The sequence below is a fragment of the Zingiber officinale genome, chromosome 7B, assembly GCF_018446385.1.
Source record: "Zingiber officinale cultivar Zhangliang chromosome 7B, Zo_v1.1, whole genome shotgun sequence".
In the NCBI taxonomy this organism is placed as follows: Eukaryota; Viridiplantae; Streptophyta; class Magnoliopsida; order Zingiberales; family Zingiberaceae; genus Zingiber; species Zingiber officinale.
In genome coordinates, this window is record NC_055999.1 from 18,219,023 (window position 1) to 18,242,243 (window position 23,221).

Consider the following 23,221-nt stretch of genomic DNA (forward strand, 5'->3'; position numbering starts at 1 on the left):
TTTGCAAGCAGTCTGGACATTGGAAGGCGGATTTCCCTCGTAGGAAAGAAAATAATAAAGGTATATCTTATTCTCTAGTAGTTGAAACATGTTTAGCAGTGTTATCTACTAGTACCGATGTGTAGATACAGGAGCCACTGATCATGTCTGTAATTCATTGCAGGGGTTCCAGGAAACTCGTGACTATATGAAGGAGAGATAACCGTCTACATGGGCAATGCTACGAAAGTGGCGGCTGTTGCAGTGGGAGATGTCTACTTATCATTTGATAGGAATAGAACTTTGATTTTGAGAAATTGTCTTTATGTACCAAGTTTTAGAAAGAATTTAATTTCAGTTTCTAAACTATTTTTGGATGGATATGCTGTTTCTTTTGATGATAAAGTGGTTATCAAGAAAAATAGGGTCATTATCTATTCTGGTACATTAGTTGGTAATTTGTATACTCTAAATCCAATAACTCCCGCAAAGCAACAAATGGAAATTAATAACATATCTTCTAATTCTAATAAGATAAAGGAACCTTCGAAGATGAACCAAACGTATCTTTGGCATCTAAGACTTGGTCATATTAACTTAAGTAGGATTCAAAGGCTAATAGTTGATGGACTCTTGGGTTCATTAGTGTTGGAAAACTTTCCAACCTGTGAATCTTGCATAGAAGGAAAAATAACTAAGAGACCTTTTAAGGCCAAGGGGTATAGAGCAAAAGATGTGTTGGAATTGGTTCATTCTGATTTGTGTGGACCTATGACTATCCAGGCGAGAGGTAGTTTCGAATATTTTGTCTCTTTTATAGATGACTATTCGAGATATGGATATATTTACTTGATGCATCGTAAGTCTGAGTACTTTGATAAGTTCAAAGAGTATAAGGCTGATGTGGAGAAACGTCATGGTAAAAGTATCAAGACACTACGGTCTGATCGTGGTGGCGAGTAACTCTCAGGAGAGCTTAGGAATTACTTATCAGAGGTGGGGATTCAATCCCAATTGTCTGCACCGGGTACACCCCAACAGAATGGTGTGGCAGAACAAAGGAATATGACTCTTATGGAAATGGTTAGATCGATGATGAGTTATTCAGAATTACCAAATTCGTTCTGGGGATATGCTTTAGAAACGACAGTGTACATTCTGAACTTGGTACTTTCTAAATCAGTACCTTCTACTCCCACAGAATTATGGAACGAGCGTAAGCCTAGTCCGAGTCATGTTCGGATTTGGGGTAGTCCAACACATGTGCTGAAGGGAGATGCTGATAAGTTAGAATCTCATACAGAAGTTCGCTTGTTTATAGGTTATCCTAAAGGAACAAAAGGTAGTTTGTTTTATAGTCCTAAAGATCAGAAGGTTATTGTTAGCACGAATGCCCAATTTTTAGAAGAGGACTATGTAATAAACCACAAACCTATGAGTGAAATTGTTCTAGAAGAAATGAGAGAGGACACATCTACTTTAGTACCAAGAGTGCAAGATGAAATATCACAAGAAATTGCAACATGTATCACAAATGATACACAACAACAAACAATGCCTCGTCATAGTGGGAGGGTTGTGAGGCAACCTGAAAGATTCATGTTTTTGGGAGAGTCTTCAGACTTAATCCCAGGAAAACATGAACCTGATCCCCGAACATATGACGAAGCACTCCAAGATAAAGATGCGACATCTTGACAAAGAGCAATGAATTCAGAAATAGAATCTATGTATTCTAACAAAGTCTGGGAGCTAGTAGAATCATCAAATAGTGTAAAAGCTATTGGATGTAAATGGATCTACAAAAGAAAAAGAGGGACAGATGGGAAGGTGGAAACCTTCAAAGCAAGGCTTGTTGCGAAGGGGTATACTCAGAAAGAGGGAATCGATTATGAGGAAACATTTTCACCACTAGCTATGCTTAGGTCTATTCAGATACTCTTATTTATTGCTGCTCATATGGATTATGAGGTTTGACAAATGGATGTCAAGACAGCTTTCTTTAACGGAAGTCTTGAAGAAAACATCCATATGAAGCAACCAGAGGGGTTTATTGCAAAGGGCAAAGAGCATCTTGTATGTAAGCTCAATCGGTCTATTTATGGACTGAAGCAAGCTTCAAGATCTTGGAACATCCTGTTTAATGAAGTAATCCAGTCTTATGGATTTATTCAGAGTCTAGATGAGTCTTGTATATACAAGAAGTGTGATGGAAACGTGGTGGTATTTCTTATACTATACATAGATGACATTTTGTTAGTTGGAAACTATAACGACCCGACCCCTTGGCCCCTTGGGCGGCCCAACTGGCGGTCCCTTGGGCGACCCAACTGGCGACCCCTTATGTCGTTGATCGACGACCCTCAGCCGTGCCGTTACTCACTAGGTCTTCCCACCCCTGGCCAGTGGATTTTTGCCTTCCCCAGGATTCGAACTCTAGACCTCCAGGATAAGTACTAGAGTTTATGAATCCTGGTAGCCAAGTGAGCGCCACTCGGCTACCAGGATTCATAAAGCGCTTTTTATTGTAACGACCCGACCCCTCGACCCCTTGGGCGACCCAACTGGCGGCCCATTTGGCGGCCGCTTGGCGGTCCCTTGGGCGGCCCAACTGGTGACCCCTTATGTCATCGACCGACGACCATCGGTCGTGCCGTTACTCACTAGGACTTCCCACCCCTGGCCAGTGGATTTTTGCCTTCCCTAGGATTCGAACTCTAGACCTCCAGGCTAAGTACTAGAGTTCATAAAAAGATGCCTTTTATTGTAACGACCCGGCCCCTCGACCCCTTAGGCGGCCCAACTGGTGGTCCCTTGGGCGGCCCAACCGGTGGCCCAACTGGCGACCCCTTATGTCATCGACCGACGACCCTCGGCCGTGCCGATACTCACTAGGTCTTCCCACCCCTGGTCAGTGGATTTTTTCCTTTCCCAGAATTCGAACTCTAGACCTCCATGCTAAGTACTAGAGTTTATGAATCCTGGTAGGCAAGTGAGCGCTGCTCACTTGGCTACCAGGATTCATAAACTCTAGTACTTAGCCTGGAGGTCTAGAGTTTGAATCCTGGGGAAGGAAAAAATCCACTAGCCAGGGGTGGGAAGACATAAGGGGTCGCCAGTTGGGCCGCCCAAGGGACCGCCAAGGGGCCGCTAGTTGGGCCGCCCAAGGGGCCAGGTCATTACAGAAACAATATCAAAGTGTTGTCGGAAGTAAGGGTATAGTTGTCCAAGCAATTCAATATGAAGGACTTGGGAGAATGTGCACATATTCTCGGGATCAAAGTAACAAGGGATCGCAAGAAAAGAATGTTGTGTTTATCCCAAGCTTCATATATCGATACAATCCTAGCTCATTTTAGCATGAAAGACTCCAAGAAAGGTTTTATACCTTTTCGGCATGGAGTATCTTTGTCTAAAGAGATGTCTCCGAAGACATCAAAAGAGATAGAAGAAATGAAGGCAGTTCCTTATGCTTCAGCTGTAGAAAGCCTAATGTATGCTATGTTATGTACGAGACCGGATATATATTTTGCCGCTGGCATGGTTAGCATATATCAAAGTAATCTAGGACAGGGACATTGAACTGCCGTAAAGCATATATTAAAGTACCTGAGAAAGACTAGAGATTATATGATGGTTTACCAAGCAGATGATTTGCTCCTTGTGGGTTACACGGATTCTGACTTCCAATCAGAGAGGGATAATAGTAAGTCTACATCAGGCTATGTGTTCACTTTAGGAGGTGGAGCCATAGCATGGAGGAGTGTTAAGCAGAAATGCGTTTCAGACTCAACCATGGAAGCTGAGTATGTGGCAGCCTCTGAGGCGGCCAAAGAAGTTGTATGACTCAGGAACTTTTTGATGGACTTAGATGTGATTCCTGGTTTGCCCAAAATTATCACAATTTATTATGATAATAGCGGTGCAGTAGCAAACTCAAAGGAACCACGAGCCCATAAGGCGAGTAAACACATTGAGCGCAACTACCACCTAATATGAGACATCGTAATGCGAGGAGAAGTTGTTATCGCCAAGATTGCATCAGCAGATAACCTGACAGATCCTTTCACTAAGGCCCTTCCAGCGAAAGCTTTCGATCGTCATGTTGAGGGGATGGGAATAAGATGTATGGTAGCGTTTATGGCAGCATAGTCTTTTAGTATAAGTGGGAGATTGTTAGAGTGTATACTAAAAGTCTAGTTTTTTGTATAAACAATCATTTTGAAATAAGAATCACATTGGTCAAATGTCTACATTTATGCTAAGTGTAGTTGTCCATTTAATTTATATTGTAGATAACATGATGTGAGGAGACACACAGAAGATCATGCTGTCAGTTCCTTATAAATTATAAATAGTTTCTCACAACCAAGATGGAATCGGGCAAACCATTGGAATGGTTGTAGTGTAATTTAGTATGAGTTTATCTTGACTATAAATTACACTAGTACACTCTGAGTGTATTGAGTAGGACCATTTGAGGTTGTTCTTTTTATACTGACTATTAAAGAGAACAAGACCTCTGTTATTATGGAAGTGTGTACTCTTAATCATGATATAATAACAAACACGTATACTTAATCTTTATTTCTTTAATTTATCAAAGGGTGTGATTTAGTTCGTTAAATCAATAGAACCGATAAGTTGGGAAATGATATTATTTATATGGTGTGTTATTGATTATAGAATGAAACTATGTCCTAGTAATCTAGGTTGAGGATGTCCCCTTGAGGAGCTTATAAGGATTGTCATGTAAACCCTGCAGGTGGATTTAGTCCGACATGACAATAAGGTTGAGTGGTACTACTCTTGGAGTTAGATATTAATTAAGTGAGTTGTCAGTAACTCATTTAATTAGTAAGCATTTGATATCTTAAACACAGGGAGACTAACACACTCATGATAAGAAGGAGCCCATATTGTAATATGGAATTGGTGCGGTAGTGCAATAATAACTCTTTAGTGGAATGAGATATTATTGATGAACTTGAGTTGGGTGTTCCGGGCGAACACGGGAAGCTCAAGCTTATCGGAAGACCAAAACCAATTCCTCCTCTCGGTCCCTATTATAGTCTCTTATTTATAAAGCCTTATATCCACTTAGAGTCAAACTTCCTACACATCTTGGTGGTCGGCCAAGCCTAGCTTGGAGCCCAAGCTAGGGCCAGCCAAATCAAACCAAGATGGGAGCCAAGTTGTGGCCGACCCTTGCTTGGAGCCCAAGCAAGGTGGCCAGCCACACCAAATTAAAAGGGTGTTTTAAATTTGTAAAATCTTTCCTTTTGTAGAAGCCATGGTTTTAAAAGAGAGTTTTAAAAATTTTAAATCTTTCCTTTTATAGCTTTCTACAAAGGATTAAGAGAAAGGTTTGATATCTTTCTTTATTTGTAGTTGAAAGAAACATTTTAATTTTTGATAAAACTTTCATTTTTGGTAACCATCCACATGTTTTAAAAGAGAGATTTTAATTTATAAAATTTTCCTTTTATAACTAACAAAGGGATTTAAAAAGAGAAATTTTTTAATTAAATTTTTTTAGCGGAAATAAATAAGGAAGTTTTAATTTTGTGTTTAAAACTTTCCTTGTTTAGAGCACAAGGAGGTGGTCAGTCATGACAAGAAGAAAAGGAAGTTTTAATTTTTTGTTTTAAAACTTTCCTTTTTAGTCATTGGCAAGGAATATAAGGAAGTTTTAATTATGTTTAAAACTTTCCTTTTTTGCCAAGACCAAGGATTATAAAAGAGAAGGAGGGGGTGTCTCACCTAACAACACATCTTCTATTCTTCTCTTCTAATTCCTTGGTGGCTGACCCTATTCTTTCTCTTCTCTCCTTTTGTTTTCTCTCTTGGAGGCCGACGACATCAATTGTGGGAGATCTCTTGGTGGCCGGTTGATTGAAGGAGAAGAAGAAGAGAAGGAAGCTCTCTTGTCTAGCATTCCTTGGAGGTTAGTTGGTGGCCGGATCTTGGAAGCCTTGGAAGAAGCTTGGGTGGATTTCATCTTGGAAGTCCGTCGCCCACACGACATCCAAGAGGAGGAGAGAAATACAATAGAAGATCAAGAGGTCTATAAGCTACAAAAGATATAACTAGTTATTAGTTTCCACATCATGACTAGTTCATCCTTTTGTATAGATCTTGGAAAACCAAACACAAGAGGTTAACGTTTTTAAGTTATCATTTTTGTTATCGATTTTATTGTTTCGATTTCATGTTTCGATATTATGTTTCTATTGAGGTCTCTATAGTTAAACTTAGTTTACTGTAAGAAGTTAAATATCTGATTTCTTTGTGAGGTTTTGTCTAGGAAGTGGTGGATGATCCCTTACCCAAGAAGGCCTAGTGCCTTGCCATGTTTAACCTGGAAGCCGATCTTTCAAATAGATATTTGATAACTTCTGTAATATGATTTAACTTAGGAAGATCACATCGGTTAAACTTGGAGTAAAAATGTTAAGTATCGTTTCTAATCCAAGTTTAACTTTTGAAGGACAATTTGGATTAATAATGTTAAGCATCGTTTGCAATCCAAATTTAACTTCAGTAGAGCACATGGGTAGCTAGGATAGTTCTATGCTTGTACAAATTTTTTGTACAGGGGAACTAGGACAGTATTCCGAGTAGCAACCAACAAATGCTGCCTTCCCAAATTCTTGGTTGATTTAGAAATACACATAAATTTTCTTTGTCCACAGTCCCTGCATGTTACAGGTTGAAATCTCGTATTGTCGATACTGCTATAACTTGATGATGCCATGAAATAGCAACCTAATAATCAAATTTTCATTACTTAGATTAAGTTTTTTTTTAACAACATTCATAGATTAAAATTTTCAATATTCAAATGAAGAAAGGAAGTTATGTTCATGTTCAATCTCTCTTAACTATCACATTCATTACTGGTTGAGCATGCGTTTTCAAGTCTAATCAATTTTAAATGCAAGGATAGAATCAAGTGAGACATCTAAACTTGCAGTGTTAAAATTAATTTTAGAACTTCAACATTTATAGGGCTTCAAAGTACTATATCCTTAGTTAGACATATTATCTCTCAATAGCTAACATTCTGAAAAGAAAGAGCATTCTAGAGTAGAGGAGCATAATAGCCACAAAACTTTGAAACCGTGCATCACAACCATTCAAATCAATGCTCCAAGTTTCCATACACCAATGACACATCCATCAAAAAACATATTCATCAAATAATAGCAATATTAGAAGAAGCTAAGTTTCATGAAGAGTTATAAAAAATTAAATTTGCAAGGGAGAATCCCCAAGCTCAACCCCTCAGCTCAATCCCTCAACTCAATTAAATGTTTGGATCGCATGTTTGATAAGGCACCAAATGAACTTCTTGCACACCTATTAATTGCTTTCTTAGTGATAACCAATAAAATTACCTACTACTGAATATGAATAGGTACTATCATTTAGATTGTTCTATCAAACCAAATTGATAGCGTGCTCTATGCAATTCAATTCCTTTAGAGCATCCTTTTCTTATTCAACTTAAGAAACACACTACTACCAACTTGAATCACAAAGATCACATTTTAGTTTCCATCCAAAGAACAGATATTCAAACAATAAAGAATTCACATTTTACAACTAAGGAGACAATAAGTTATAATGAAAACTAGTAAAAGTATTATTATTAAAATCTTAATTTGAAAATAGAATTGCTATAAAAAACTACAATAAACTACAATAAACACAAATCATAAAAACACAGGAATGAAGTTAACAAAATGCTTCAAGTGTTAGACCCCGTGGTTGTTTTGATGTGATCAACCAAGTTAGGTTAGGTCCTGCCTGTTATTTGAACCCTGTGTCTAAGTGTGCAGGAGCTTAGGAACGCAGGAAGTCGAGTGGAAGATGTAGCTAGCGAGAAGGACGGCACGGGAAGGGAGCCGACGGGCTCAGTGCGTCCGAAGGATGAGAGAGTTGTGGAAGAGTACACCGTGGAAGAGAAGAACGTGCACGACGTTCGAGGGATGAGAAGCCGGGACGGAAGCCTGCTCAAGGAGAAGGCTGAAAATTAGGTTCGGGTGAACCCTATTTCGGTTGGCCACAATCACCCGATCAATCGGATCTTTGGAAGGACAAAGGAAGTCAAAAGGAGCTAAAGAAGCTAGCCGGAGGCACCTTCAACGAGTGCTGAAGGTGCCTGCGCTGATTGTAGTGCTGGAGGTGCCTTCATTACGTTGAAGGCGTCCTCAACTTGTCCGAGACACCTTCAAAAGCATTTGATACGCCTCAGACATAGTCTATGTGACCTTTTGCAACCGGATAGAACTCTATCCGATTTTCACATTGGAGGCGCCTCGGATGATCTTTGGAGGCACCCTCAACCTTAGAGATAGAGTTTCCAGGGGCTATAAAAGGACCCATAGACCTAGGATTTATTCAATTCAACTCTGTAACAACTTCTTATCAATTGTTTGAGCTTCTAGTGTGTAAAAGGCTTCTCTGCCTTTAGAGAAGGAGATTGATAGTGCGTTATTCCATCGCCTTGGATTAACAACCTTTTTGGTTGTAACCAAGTCAAAATTGCTAAGTCTTCCTTCCTGTTTTTTCTTTACTTTTATTTCTGTTTGATTTTATTGTTGCTATTAAAAGAGTTGAAAATTTGAGGAGGGTATTCTTTATTTTTAGGCAATTCACCCCTCCCCTCTTGCTGGCCCCGCTGCACCAACAAGTAGTATCAGAGCCAGGACGCCTCAGAAGGACTAACTGCCGACTGAAGCAACAAAATGATGGCCGGAGCTAACGTTTACCCACCAGCATTCGAGGGGGAGTTTGCTTTTTGGAAGCAACAAATGGAGGTATATCTTAACATAGATTTTGATATTTTATTAATAATGGAATTTGGTTATGAAGCACCAAAGACAACAAATGGAGAAGAACTCGAGACACACCTCTGGACCAATAAACAACGTAACGAGTCTATGGCAAACGCTCGGGCTAAATTTCACCTTCTAAGCATAATACTAAATGAAGATCTTAATTGGCGACTACCAAAGTGCAAAAGAACATTGGGAAAAGTTCTTGAAGTTCTACGAAGAACCTTTAGAAGTCGACTCTTCGATGGACACTGAGTCATCATTATAAGAATTCGAGACCGAGGAAATTGTTAAAACAACAATTATAGCTGAAGACCCACATAAAAATGAAGAAAGCTCATCTGAGATGAGCATCAATAAAGGGGGAGTGTCTTCGGAAAAAACAAATCAACAGGGGGAGAATCAATAGGCAAAAAGGTAAGTCAGGTATGACCTCCACCTCCTGACCAGTTGATTAATTCAATCAAGACATTATCGAAAGATTTTTTCGAATTAGAAAATATATTATCAAAACATTTTTGTGTGTTAGAAATTAAAAATAAAACACTGAATAGTGAATTAAAAGAATCTCTAGCAATAGCTTATCGATTAAAGGATTTAGACAAACTAAAAATAGAAAATGACATGTTAGAGGAACAAATACAGATTATGCAATTTTTTATATGTTCAAAATTCTCTTCTTTAGATTTGAGAAATTATGATAAACTAAAATGGAAATTTAAATATCACAATGTAAAATTTAGAATTTGATCTAATTTAAAACTTTAGACTTATCCCTTTCAGCGAGAAAATTAAAAGTTAAAATTTCTTTATGAGGCTTTGTCTGAGGAAGTGGTTGTTGCTCCAATAACCAAGAAGGCCTAGTGCCTCGCCATGACTTGGAAGCCAAAATATTAAAAATTATGACCCTATTTTTTGCTGTGATCAAAGAGGGAGAAATAGGTGTTGGTTGATACTCGGAATATCGTACCGGTTCCCCTGTACAAAAATTTTGTACAAGTCCTGAACCATTCCTAACAACCTATCGTGTTCTTTAGAAATTAAATTTGGAATCGCAAACGGAACTTAACATTATTGATTCCAAATTCAACTTATATGTTCTTAGAAGTTTAGACTTGGATCGCAAACGATGCTTAACATTATTGATCCAAATCCACCCATGTTACAAATTCAATTAAATATTAATTTCAGAGATCGGCTTCCAGGTTAAACATGGTGAGGCACTAGACCTTCTTAAGTATGGGAGCATCCACCACTTCCTAGACAAAGCTTTTCAACGAAATTTAATATTTAATTTCCTTATAGTAACCCTAGGTTTAACCAAAAAGAACAATCAAATCACAAGTTCAAAAAAAAACAAAAGAAACACAAACTCGAATCACAAATTCAAAACCTAGAATCATATGCCTCTTGTGTTTGGTATTTCAAGATCTAAATAAAATAATGAACTAGTTATGATGCGGAAACTAATAACTAGTTATACCTTTTATAGCTTATAGACCTCACGATCTTCTATCGTATTCCTTTTCTTATCTCGGACGTTGTGTGGGCGACGATCTACCGAGAGGAGAATCCACCCAAGCTTCCTTCTTCTCCAAGCAAGTTTTGGCCACCACAAGAACTCCAAGAGAAGATGAGGTTCGGCCACCACCCAAGCTCCAAGGGATGCAATGAAACAAAGCCTCCTTTCTTTACTTCTTCTCCAAGCAAAATCTGACCACCAACAAGCTCCTTGAGAGTTGATGCTGCCGGCTACCAATGAAAAATAAAAGGAGGAGAGGAAGAAGATGAGGGCCGGCCACCACAAGGAAGAGAAGAAAGGAATACTAGATGTATTATTCTTATGAGGTGAGACACCTCTACCCTCTCTTTTATATTCCTTGGTCTTGGAAAATAAGGAAAGTTTTAATAAAAACTTCCTTATTTTCCTTGCCATTGAAAAGGAAAATTTTAACTAATTAAAAATCCTTTTCTCTATTAATGTGGTCGGCCATATCTAATCCTCCAAGGAAGGAAAGTTTTAAACACAAAATTAAAACTTCCTAATTTATTTCCGGATATTTTTAAATAAAAATTTCTCTTTTAAAACTTCCCTTCATGATTGGTCATATAAGGAAACTTTTATAAACTAAAATCTCTCTATTAAAACATGTGGATGATATACAAAAAGGAAAGTTTTCTCTAAAATTAAAATCTTCCTTTCAATCTACAAATAAGGAAAGATATCAAATCTTTTCTTAATCTTTTGTAGAAACTATAAAAGGAAAGATTTAATTTTAAAACTCTCTTTTAAATCATGAGGATGGTTACAAAAAAGGAAAGTTTTATCAAAAATTAAATTCTTCCTTTTAACTACAAATAAGGAAAGATATCAAATATTTTTCTTAATCTTTTGTAGAAAACTATAAAAGGAAAGATTTAAATTTTAAACTCTCTTTTAAAACCATGACTTCCACATAAGAAAAATTTTAAAAATAAAAATCTTTTAATTTATTGTGGCCGGTCAAACCAAGCTTGGGTTCAAGCTAGGGCCGACCACCTCTCACCTTGGTTTGGCTGGACCTAGCTTGGGCTCCAAGCTAGGCTTGGCCGGCCACCTTAAGGTGGGTAAGAAGGTGGGTATGGGTGGGTATAACACTTTATAAATAAGAGGCTATGACAGAGACCGAGAGGAGGAATAATTTTTGGTCTCCCGATGAACTTGAACTTCCTGTGTTCGCTCCGAACACCCAACTCGAGTTCATCAATAATAACTCATACCACTAAAGAGTTATTATTGAACTACCACACCAATCCCATATTACTATATGGGCTCCTTCTTATTATGAGTGTGTTAATCTCCCTGTGTTTAAGATATCGAATGTCCACTAATTAAATGAGTTACTGACAACTCACTTAATTAATATCTAGCTCCAAGAGTAGTACCACTCAACCTTATCGTCATATCGGACTAAGTCCACCTGTAGGATTTACATGACAATCCTTATTAGCTCCTCTTGGGGACATTATCAACCTAGATTACTAGGACACAGTTTCCTTCTATAATCAACAATACACACTATAAATAATATCATTTCCCAACTTATCGGGCCTCTTGATTTATCGAACTAAATCTCACCCATTGATAAGTCAAAGAAATAAATACTAAATATATGTGTTTGTTATTATATCAGGATTAAGAGCACACACTTCCATAATAATAAAGGTCTTGTTCTTTTATTCAGTCAGTATAAAAAGAACTTACCTTAAATGGTCCTGCTCAATACACTTAGAGTGTACTAGTGTAATTTTATAGTTAAGATAAACTAATACCAAATTACACTACGACTATTCCAATAGTTTGTTCCTTTCCATCTTAGTCATGAGCTACTATTTATAATTTATAAGGAATTGATAACATGATCTTCTGTGTGTGACACCACACACCATGTTATATACAATATAAATTAATTGAACAACTACACTTAACATATAAATGTAGGCATTTGACCAATGTGATTCTTTATTTCAAAATAAAATATTTATAAAAGACTAGGCTTTTAGTATACACTCTAACAATAGGTACAAGTTTAGGGGAAGTTTTAGGGAAGTTAAAATTTCTATTTTTTTTAATTTTACTTAATGTTGCAATTACTTTTATTGCAACCTTGTTGCTTGATATGCTAGTTTAGTAATTCCTAAAAATGACTATTTTTTGTCTATTTTTCCCTAACTTGAACTTGGGTTGATGCACATCAAAAAGGAGAAGATTGTTAGACCCCGTGGTTATTTTGATGTGATCAACCAAGTTTGGTTAGGTCCTGTTTATTATTTGATCCCTATGTCTAAGTGTGCAGGAGCTTAGGAACGCAGGAAGTCGAGTGGAAGACGCAACTAGCGAGAAGGACGGCACGGGAAGGGAGCCGACGGGCTCGGTGCGTCCGAAGGACGAGAGGGTTGTGGAAGAGTACACTGGTGGAAGAGAAGAACGTGCGCGACGTTCGAGGGACGAGAAGCCGGGACGGAAGCCTGCTCAAGGAGAAGGCCAGAAATTGGATTCGGGTGAGCACTATTTCGGTTGGTCGCAATCACCCGATCAATCGGATCTTCGAAAGGACAAAGGAAGTCAAACTGAGCTAAAGAAGCTAACCGGAGCCGCCTTTAACAAGTGTTGAAGGCGCCTGCGCTGACTACAGTGCTAGAGGCGCCTTTATTATGTTGAAGGTGCCCTCAACTTGTCCAAGGCGCCTTTAAGAGCATTTGAGGTGCCTCAGACACAGTCTACGTGACTGTTTGCAACCGGATAGAATTCTATCCAGTCTTCACATTGGAAGTGCCTCGGAAGGTCTTTGGAGGCGCCCTCAACCTTAGAGATAGAGTTTCCAGGGGCTATAAAAGGACCCTTGGACCTAGAAATTATTTAATTCAACTCTGTAACAACTTCCTAGCAACTGTTTGAGCTTCTAGTGTGTAAAAGGTTTCTTCACCTTTAGAGAAGGAGATTGATAGTGCGTTATTCCACCGCCTTGGATTAACAACCTTCTTGGTTGTAACCAAGTCAAAATTGCTGAGTCTTCCTTCTTGTTTTTTCTTTACTTTTATTTCTGTTTGATTTTATTGTTGCTATTAAAAAAGTTGAAAGTTTGAGGAGGGTATTCTTTATTTGTAGGCAATTCACCCCTCCCCTCTTGCCAGCCCTACTGCACCAACATCAAGCGTGTTCATAAGTAAAACATATCGCAAGATACAGGAATAACTTTGTAAGAGATTGGAGAGGCTAGATTTTGTCGCACGTCGTTGGCAGAGAGGGTGTGAAACCCTAGTTCAGAACGACAGAGCTTCTGTGCACAAGCAGCGAGACGTGAGAAAGGGATGGGCAGTGGGGGAGGCGAAAACTGTTACGCATAGAGGGAGGCGAAAATCCTAGCTCCGTGGTTCTGGAGCTCGGGCGAGGGAGGCTGGGAACCCTTGCTTACGAGAGAGGGAGGAGCGGTGGGCGGGGAATCCAGCAGAACTGGAGCTCGCGGTGAGAGGCGAAGAAATTGTGGAGGAGTGGTGGAGAAATCGCAGTGAGAGAGGGAGGTCGAGATAAAGCTCGCTACGAGAGAGATCTCTCGCGTGCGGTTTATTGCAGATGGCTAATCATGGAAAGAGAGTCGCTCGCCGTAGGAGAGCTCACGTAGGTCTCATAGCTTCGATGAGGGAGGCGCGTTCGCGGCGAGAGAGGCATTTCGGTGATTCGGAGAGAGAGGAGCGGCTAGGGTTCACGGAGAGGAACACGAGGAAGAGGGTTTGATGTGGGATAAAATTTTTCTACCATTACTTCGCGTTATTTTCCTTTCACATGAATGACATGTAGCGACGCTTTGTGCGTGATTGTGAGCCAAATCCGTGGGCTATCTAACGCAACCAAAACCTAATTTTTTTAATCTCTCTCTCATCTGCATGCAACAACTTTCCTCTCTTTCTTTTTAAATTAAAATGAAAGTTTATCTTCTCTCTCATATGATTACATACAAAAAAATTATTGTGGTAGTGATGATACAATGTTGTAGCAGTTACTATGTCATAGCTGCTACAACGGTGCAGAAGCTGCTACAGCGGTGCAGTAGTGTTAGAATGTAGCAACTAATTTATATTGTAGATAACATGGTGTGTGGTGTCACACAGAAGATCATGTTATCAGTTCCTTATAGATTATAAATAGAAGCTCACAACCAAGATGGATTGGTACAAATCATTGGAATGGTTGTAGTGTAATTTGGTATTAGTTTATCTTGACTATAAAATTACACTAGTACACTATGTGTGTATAGAGCAGGACCATTTGAGGTTGTTCCTTTTATACTGACTGCATAAAAAAACAGAACCTCTGTTATTATGGATGCGCGTACTCTTAATCCTGATATAATAACAAGCACATGTACTTAATATTTGTTTCTTTAATTTATCAAAGGGTGAGATTTATTCGTTAAATCAATAGGCCCGATAAGTTGAAAAATAATATTATTTATATGGTGTGTTGTTGATTATAGAAGAAAACTGTGTCCTATTTATCAGGGATGATTATGTCCCCATGAGGAGCTCATAAAGATTATCATGTAAATCCTGCAGGTAGACTTAGTTCCGACATGACAATGAAGTTGAGTGGTATTACTCTTGGAGCTAAATGTTAATTAAGTGAGTTGTCAGTAACTCATTTAATTAATGGACATTCGATATCTTAAACACAAGGAGATTAACACACTCATGATAAGAAGGAGCCCATAATGTAATATGGGATTAGTGCGGTAGTTCAATAATAACTCTTTAGTGGTATGAGTTATTATTGATGAACTTGAGTTGGGTGTTCGGATCGAACACAGGAAGCTAAAGCTCATCAGGAGGTCAAAACTAATTCCTCCTCTAGGTCCCTATTGTAGCCTCTATATATAAATCCTCGTATCCACCCAAGTCATCCTTATGGCCGACCACATCCTTGCTTGGTGCCCAAGCAAGGGGCCGACCAAGATGGGTTTAAAAGTGGATTTTTAATTTTTTAAATATTTCTTTTTGTAGCCATCTATAATGTTTTAAAAGTGAGATTTTAAATTTTAAAAACTTTCCTTTTTTGAAGTCATCCACATGGTTTTAAAAGAGAGTTTTAAATTTAAAAAATCTTTCCTTTTGTAGCCATCTACAATGGTTTAAAAGAGAGATTCTATTTTTATTAAAACTTTTATTTTTTGTAACCATGATTTAAAAAAGAGGTTTTAATTTTAAAAATCTTTCCTTTTTTAGCCATCTACAATGTTTAAAAGAGGAATTTTTAATTTTAAAACTTTCCTTTTGTAGCTATGCACAATAGAAAATTTAAAAGAGAGATTTTAATTATTGTTAAAATATTTCCTTTTTAGCCATTACCAAGGATTATAAAAGAGGATAGATGGTGCCTTAGAGGAAATAATCATCTACATAATTTGCATTGCTCTTCTATTCTCCTTGTGGCCGGCCCCCTCATATTCTTATTCTCCCCTTGATTTCTCACCTAAGGACGGCGGCATCAAGAGGCTTCAACCATCTTGTGGCCGGCGGGTTGCAAGGAAGAAAGAAGAACAAGAGGTGGTGTTCATAGCTTTGATCCCTTTGGTGGCCGAAAGTCTTGGAAGAAAGAAGGATTTGGGTGGTTTTTGTGTCTTGGTAGATCGTCGCCCACATGACGTCCAAGAGGAGGAGAGGAATACAGCAGAAGATCAAGAGGTCTTTAAGATACAAAGAAAGGTATAACTAGTTAATTGTTTCCGTTGTGTACTAGTTTATTTTTTCTTTGTATGGTTCCTGAAGTACCAACACAAGAGGCTAGCGATCTTGTACTTTGATTAAGGTCTCTGTAGTTTAACCTAGGGTTTACTGTAAGGAGTTTAAATATTCAATTTCTTTGAAAGGCTTTAACTAAGAAGTGGTGGATGATCTCATACCCAAGAAGGCCAAGTGTCTCACCAACGACTTAGAAGTCAATCATTGAAATAGATATTTAATCAATTTCTGTAATATGGTTTAACTTCTGATGAACACATGGGTTGAACTTGAATTAATAATGTTAAGTTTCGTTTGCAATCCAAGTTTAACTTCTGAAAAGCACATGGGTTGCTAAGAAAAGTTCTGTTCTTATACAAAATTTTGTACAGGAGAAACATAACGGAATTCCGAGTAGCGCCAACAAGTAGCTACTACAGCGGTGCAGTTGCTGCTACAGCGGTACAGAAGCTGCTACAGCGGTGCAGTAGCTGCTACAACATAGTAGCTATAGTACTGCTACATGTTATAACAACTACTATACAAAAGCTGCTACAACGTTGTAGCAGATACATGACCTTTAAAAATTAGCAGCACAGTAATTGTTGCATGCAATCAGATGAGAGAGAAACGAGAATTTTATATTTGTTGCATGCAGATGAAAGAGAAAAGTTGCTGCATGTAGATGAAAGAGAAAAGTTGCTGCATGTAGATGAAAGAGAAAAGTTGCTGCATGCAGATGAGAGAGCGATTAAAAAAATTAGGCTTTGTTCGCGTCAGATAATCCACGTTGAATTTCGCTCACTATCGTGCACAAAGCGTTGCTTAGCATATCAAAAAAAAAAAAAAAATATATATATATATATATATACACAGATTTGTTAAAATGCGGACACGAGCATGCGGACTCGTCCGCGACCCACAACAACCATGTCATATTAATCTATTTTTTTAATATAATATTTTCTCTTTCATATTTTTTTTTCTTCTTTTTCGCCGTTGTAACGAAGCCTCACCGCGCCTCACTGCGCCTCGTCGCCGCTGGCCACTCGCCTGTCCGTCGCCGCTGACCACTGCCTCCGATCGTGGCCAGAGGCAGGTGGTCGGAATCCAGACGCGATCGCGCGGCCGGAATCCAGACGCGATCGCGCGGCCGGAATCCAGACGCGATCGCGTCTGGATTCTGGTGCGATCACGTTTGGATTCCGACCGTGATGGCGCCGGAATACGGTCGCCTTCCCAACACGGCCGCGATAGCGCTGGATCGCGGCTGGAATCGAGCTGAGACAAGGAACCCAATCTAGCGCGATCGCGGCGGGATTTCGGACGCTATCCCCGACAAGTTCACCTTCTGGTCTATAGTGTGGGTAGGTCCAGGCGGTCGGAGGCCACTGGCTGTGGGCAGATGGCCGGCGGTCGGGCGGGTGGTGGGGCGCGCGAGGAGGTGCGGTGAGCTGCTTCGGTTCGGCGAGAACGATGGGCAGGCGGCAGCAGCCGGAATCCGGACGCGATCGCTTTCCCATAGTTCGGTAGTGGTCAGACGGCCGGCGGTGGGGCGGCGGGGCGGGTGGCCAGCAGTGACGAGGTGCGGCGATGAGGCGAGGCAACGAGGCACGGCGAGGTGACGAGCGAGGCGCGGTCATGCAACGAGAACAAAGAAGTAGGAGAAATAAAAAAAGAAAGAGAAATATATTAAAATAATATGACATGGTAGTGGTCCGTAACAATCCGCAGGATAGAGTCCGTAGCATAACAATTCTCTCTCTCTCTATATATATATATTAAATTTTGACCAAATTTTAATAGTGTCATTTTAAAAAAAGTCAAAGAAAAAGATGATGCTTCCTATTCTCATTTAAGAGTTCTAGCATGACATAAGTTTTTAAAACTTACATGATATGTTTTAATACTTAATTAATGTTTTATTATTTTTTTAAAATATATGATAAAATTGTAATACTCAATTAAATTTTAGTTAAAAATTTAGTTGAGTGCCATAGTGAAAATAAAAACGTATAAATTTCACAAATAATAAAAACTTCCACATTAACCATTAACAAGTAATATTAAATTTTAAGCAATATTTAATGTCAAAATACAATTGAATATCTACAAAGATTCCAAGCATAAAACTTTAAGGTTATTTGTTGTAATTTAAGACCTTTAATATAATTTCTAAAAACAATCTAATAAAGAAGAATCGAAGTTTGCAAATATCAAATGCTTCAACAATCTGCTGGCCTTGTGATTGCTTGCCATCCAGTACATACTTGGAGGACTTCTTTAAGAGCCAGGGACGCAGGTTCCACAGTCCATGACGGATAATGTTCTAAGGGATGGAAAACACTTTGAATACCAGCATCCAGCAAACCTGGCTGGGCACCATTCAGAAACATGTCGCCTTCAGACCTTATCCATCCCGCGATCACCTCTTGTCGATCGGCTGCCTGCATCCACGACATGCCACATCTAATTACCACCACTTAACATGTGATAGTCCATTTCCTCCAAAGGATGAAAAAGTGAGAAAAATGAATGAATGAAAAGAATAGGATGATACTTCTTTGTGTTTCCATCACTCATTTCCTCACTTTTTATCCTTTGAAGGAAACTGACCTTTGACCAAAACAGTTCAGATGCCCAAAATTTAAGTCAAATTCCATATTTGTTCAAATGGTCAAGATAATGCAATATCGTTCATGTTGTATTTGTTCTAACTAGATATACCTTCTCAGGCATGTACTTGAATACCAACTTCTTTTGTCCTGCTTCATAAATATTGCATTGAGACAAGATCTGGAGCCAAACAAAAAGGTCGACCAGGAATTCCAAGCAAAACCAAATACAAATAAGTACATATATAGTTTAAACTAAAAAGGACCTGAGCTTCTACACTGGCACAGACAGCATATATGCCCCAGCTTCTCGTGTAATTGTTATAAAGGTGAACTTTGCCAAATCGAAGTCGAGGATGTCTCTGTATAGTTCCATCGAAGAAACAATGGTGAATGGTAACACGGATACATCTGTCAGTAATATGACTGCTATCTGCTCCAATAAGCATTGTTTTGTCATGATTGCTGAAGTGGCATCTGTTAAGACATGCAAATGCGAATCATACAGCAAATATTGCAATGTTCATCTCTTGCTACTTTTTTTTTCAAGAATAATCCATAATTGCCAAAGACTTCTTGGTAATGGTGTAGATGTTTCTCAAGAAAAATTACTGCTTTCTGTCTTGGTGATGCTTAAACATATTTTGTTAAGATCATGGAAGTCTAACACACATGCTCTTATAAGTAAAAAAAAAATGCATTGTAAATAGAAATGTGACAACATTCAGCACTAAGTGGATGTGATCTATAACTGATTTCTTATAATTAGGGTTAGGCTCAATGCTTAATCCTGTCAGGAAATTAATCAAGATAGTTTGCTTGTGCATTGACAAGAGTAGCTTATCCAGTTAATACCAAACTAGAAACAGAAACTTCTACTAAGACAATTAAACTATAATTACAGAGTAAAATTGGTATGTTGCATACCTTGAAACAGTTATATCAGTACTTTCACGAGTAATATCAATCAGTCCGTCATCGTAATCTTGTAAGCTGCAGCGGTCTATCCAAATATGCTTTGACTTGGGCTTTATCTGAATACCATCAACATCATGTCCTCTGCCACCTTCGAATTCTAGATTGCAAACAATTACATGTTCACATTCTTTCAGCTGTAAACCTTTACCAGTCAACTTTATCCTCTGTCCTCGACCATCGATTGTCTTATATGACGATACCCTCAGGTAGGAAGAAAGGTGAATGGTTCCTGAAACTTCAAAAACAATCCAGAGTGGTTCCCTCATGCAGCATGCCTCACGAAGTGAACCGGGGCCGTCATCTTGTCAAGTAGGGAGAAAGGCAACTGGGTCAATTCAAATTCAGATATAAGAATAAAGAGCAGAATGAAATTTGCACACTAAGTCACAATCATAATACAACGAACTTTAGATACACTACACATGTATAGAGTCAGGCAAGCTCAATCCAAGTACTGACAAACTAGTAGACCTCTTTCCAAAGTAGATTCAATCCAATTTCTTTTGATCCAAGTTTTTGCCATTTTATGTGGTCAGAGAAATTCTACTTTTAACTCCATTTGCTAAGTGATGAAGGACTGAAATTCAAAATAAGATGTATCATCTCTCATTCTAAAGAAAAAACCACAGCAGCAAAATCATTTAGAATTTCTAGTGCAATCTAAGCATACTTTCTACATACTGAGATCAAATGCAAGAGTAGAAATTCAACTCAAGTCTTGCAAACAATAAATTGTAGTAGTCAAACACCATAGCATCTATTTATTAGTGAGTTGATCCAATTTAACAATGAATAGGATGTTAAGTATGAACATTATTGAAACGAATCTGACAAAAAGGACCGATCATAAACTTTGGCGCATTACGCCAAAAGAAAAAAATGACCGGCATTAATTACAAATGCAGAAAGTTTTCGCATTTTTGTCAGAAAATGAAGATCTTATAAGGACAAGAGTGACGTCCTCAATAAGCAAAAACATTGAAACAAAAGGCAATTAATCTAACGCGAAACCCTAGCATACAATAGGGGCAATGCGGAGGGGGAGAAGGAAGGGGAACCTGCCAAGGAGGTGACGTAGTGGACGGGTCCACGGAGCCCTCCAATGGCGAAGCGGCCGAAGCCTTCGGCTTGTCCAGCGAGGGCACGCAAGCTCCCGTCGACGTGAGCGTAAGGCAAAGTGGCCATCGAGGAGGTCGGAGCCGCAGATATCCAAGCGGAGGGAGGAGCCCCCGGAGGAGTCGGCTGCGGAGGGAACGGGGAGGGAGACGAGCTTTGAGGGCGAGGCGATTGCGAAGGCGCCTGGATCGAGAAGCAGCAGAGCCACCGAAAGCCTCCCATCGGCCGATCAAGCCCAAATTTCGCCTGATGCAAAGTTTCGGTCGCGATGCAAGCGAAGCCAGGGACACCGATGGGGAGCCAGCTTAGGGCATCCACGGGGTCGCCAAGGGAACGCTCCGTGAGGAGAGAGAAAATGATGTGATGAGAGAGAATAAGGAGAAGAATATTATGATGGGAAAGAGAAATGATGGTAAAAATTGAATATGTTTGTTGTAGGGTTAATATGGAAAAGGTAAATTAGGACGGACTAACCTTTGAAATAATGACTAGCACATAAGGGAGACATTTATCTCGACTTTGCCGAGATTCGAACTCCAGATCTTATGGTGGCAATAACTCATGCGCTAATCACTAGACCGTCTCGAGAGGACTGAGAAAGAGAAATGGTGATAAAAGGTGAATACGCTCACCCCCAGTGTCTTCGCCTATCCGTCTCAGGGCCAACACGGAGAAGGTAAATCAAGGGCGGCTACTAGCCTTTGGAATAGTGACTAGCATATAAGAGAGATATTTACCTCGGCTTTGCCGAGATTCGAACTCCAGACCTCATGGTGGCAACACCTCATGCGCTAGTCACTAGACCGTCCCGAGGGAACTTGGAAAGAGAAATGGTGGCTAGCCACTAGACCGTCCTGAGGGGACTGGGAAAAAGAAATTGTGGTAAGGCGAATACGCTTAACCCCAGCGCCCCTGCCTACCCGTCCAGAGCCAACACGGAGGAGGTAAATCATGGATGACTACTGACTTTTGCAATAATGACTAGCACATAAGGTAGACATTTACCTCGGCTTTGCCGAGATTCGAACTCAAGACCTCATGGTGGCGACACCTCATGTGCTAGTCATTAAACCGTTCCGAGGGGACGGACTAAGAAAGAGACATGATGGCAAAGGGCGAATACGTTCGCCCCAGTGCCCCCGCCAACCCGTCCCAGGACTGGGAAAGATAAGAGAGGATGAGGAGCGAGAAAGTGTGATGAGAGATAAAATGTAATGAGAGAGAAAGTGTGATGAGAGAGAAGGTATGATGAGAAAGAGAAAACATGATGAGAGAGAAAATATGATGAGAAAAAATAAGGAAAGAGAGTGTGATGGGAAAGAAAGTGTGATGGGAGAAAATGAGGAGAAAGAGTGTGTGATACGAGAGATTGAGGAGAGAAAGTATGATGAGAGAAAAAAACTGAAAGAGAAAGTGTGATGAGAAAAAATAAGGAAAGAAAGTATGATGAGAGAGAAAGCATCATGAGAGAGGATAAGGAGAGAGAAAGTGTGATGAGAGAAAATGAAGAGAGAGAAAATATGATAAGAAAAAATGAGGAAAGAAAGTGTCTGATGAAAGAGATTGAAGAGAGAAAGTGTGATGATAAAATGAGGAGTGAGAAAGTATGATGAGAGTGAATAAGGAGAGAGAAAGTGATAAGAAAAAACAATAAATATAGTTATATCATATACAGTCTCAACGCTTGTTATCTACTCTGCTGTGTATATACGTGTAGAGTATGTATTGTAGGGATTGCCCGATTGTTTGAATTACCATGCTGATTGTGCATAGGATATGCATTGTACGTAGGTTGGTATGTGTTATAGGAGTCATCATGTTGACCGTACATTTGCATGCTGTATGTATACACATATTTGTTATGTACTTTTGGAGGAGTTGTGTTGATTGTATATTTGTTGTATATACACGTGTCTGGTGTGTTTGTACTGGAGGATACATGTTGATTGTACTTAGGTTCTGTGTACATGTGTTCGGTGGGATTATTGGAGATTTTTGGTTGATTATACATGTGTAGTTGTGTACATATGTTTGGTGGGATATATGGAGGTATCATGATGATTATATTCATATTGTGGGGTACTTAGGTGGATTTAGAGGTTGCATTGATGATGGCGGGGTCTGTATCATGATTATATATATATATATCATGTTCATTATTCATTGCATGTTGTCGACCATTATCTCCTTTGTGTGAGAGAGCCGTCAGTCGTTCTGGTTTAACGCCGCACAGTCGGCCACTCATGGGTAGTGGTAGCTGGAGCAGTTGCCACTTGTCCTGTCGTGCCATCCGGTCACGAGGTTTATGAGATCCGACGTTGTGAGCAGTCAGAGACCCTGATGCTATGTAGTTAGATAGCTACTAGTGGACTGTCCGCCTCGACCACTCTATAGTGGGATGGAGGGTAGTACAGTCATCACAGACCCAAGCCTCTT

The 23,221-nt window shown here is 39.4% G+C and overlaps 1 protein-coding gene across 1 annotated transcript; it reads right to left on the reverse strand.

Annotated features, from left to right (window-relative positions):
• Positions 1 to 18,096: 18,096 nt before the first annotated feature.
• On the reverse strand, positions 18,097 to 21,153 carry LOC122005457 (probable pectate lyase 4). Its single transcript, XM_042560491.1, has 5 exons — positions 20,728 to 21,153; positions 19,619 to 19,970; positions 18,958 to 19,168; positions 18,804 to 18,872; positions 18,097 to 18,523 (listed from the first exon to the last, which is right to left on the reverse strand). Exons 1-5 carry the CDS (start codon positions 21,005 to 21,007, stop codon positions 18,302 to 18,304), a joined length of 1,134 nt encoding a protein of 377 aa, XP_042416425.1. The 5' UTR covers positions 21,008 to 21,153; the 3' UTR covers positions 18,097 to 18,301.
• Between the last annotated feature and the right edge of the window lie 2,068 nt (positions 21,154 to 23,221).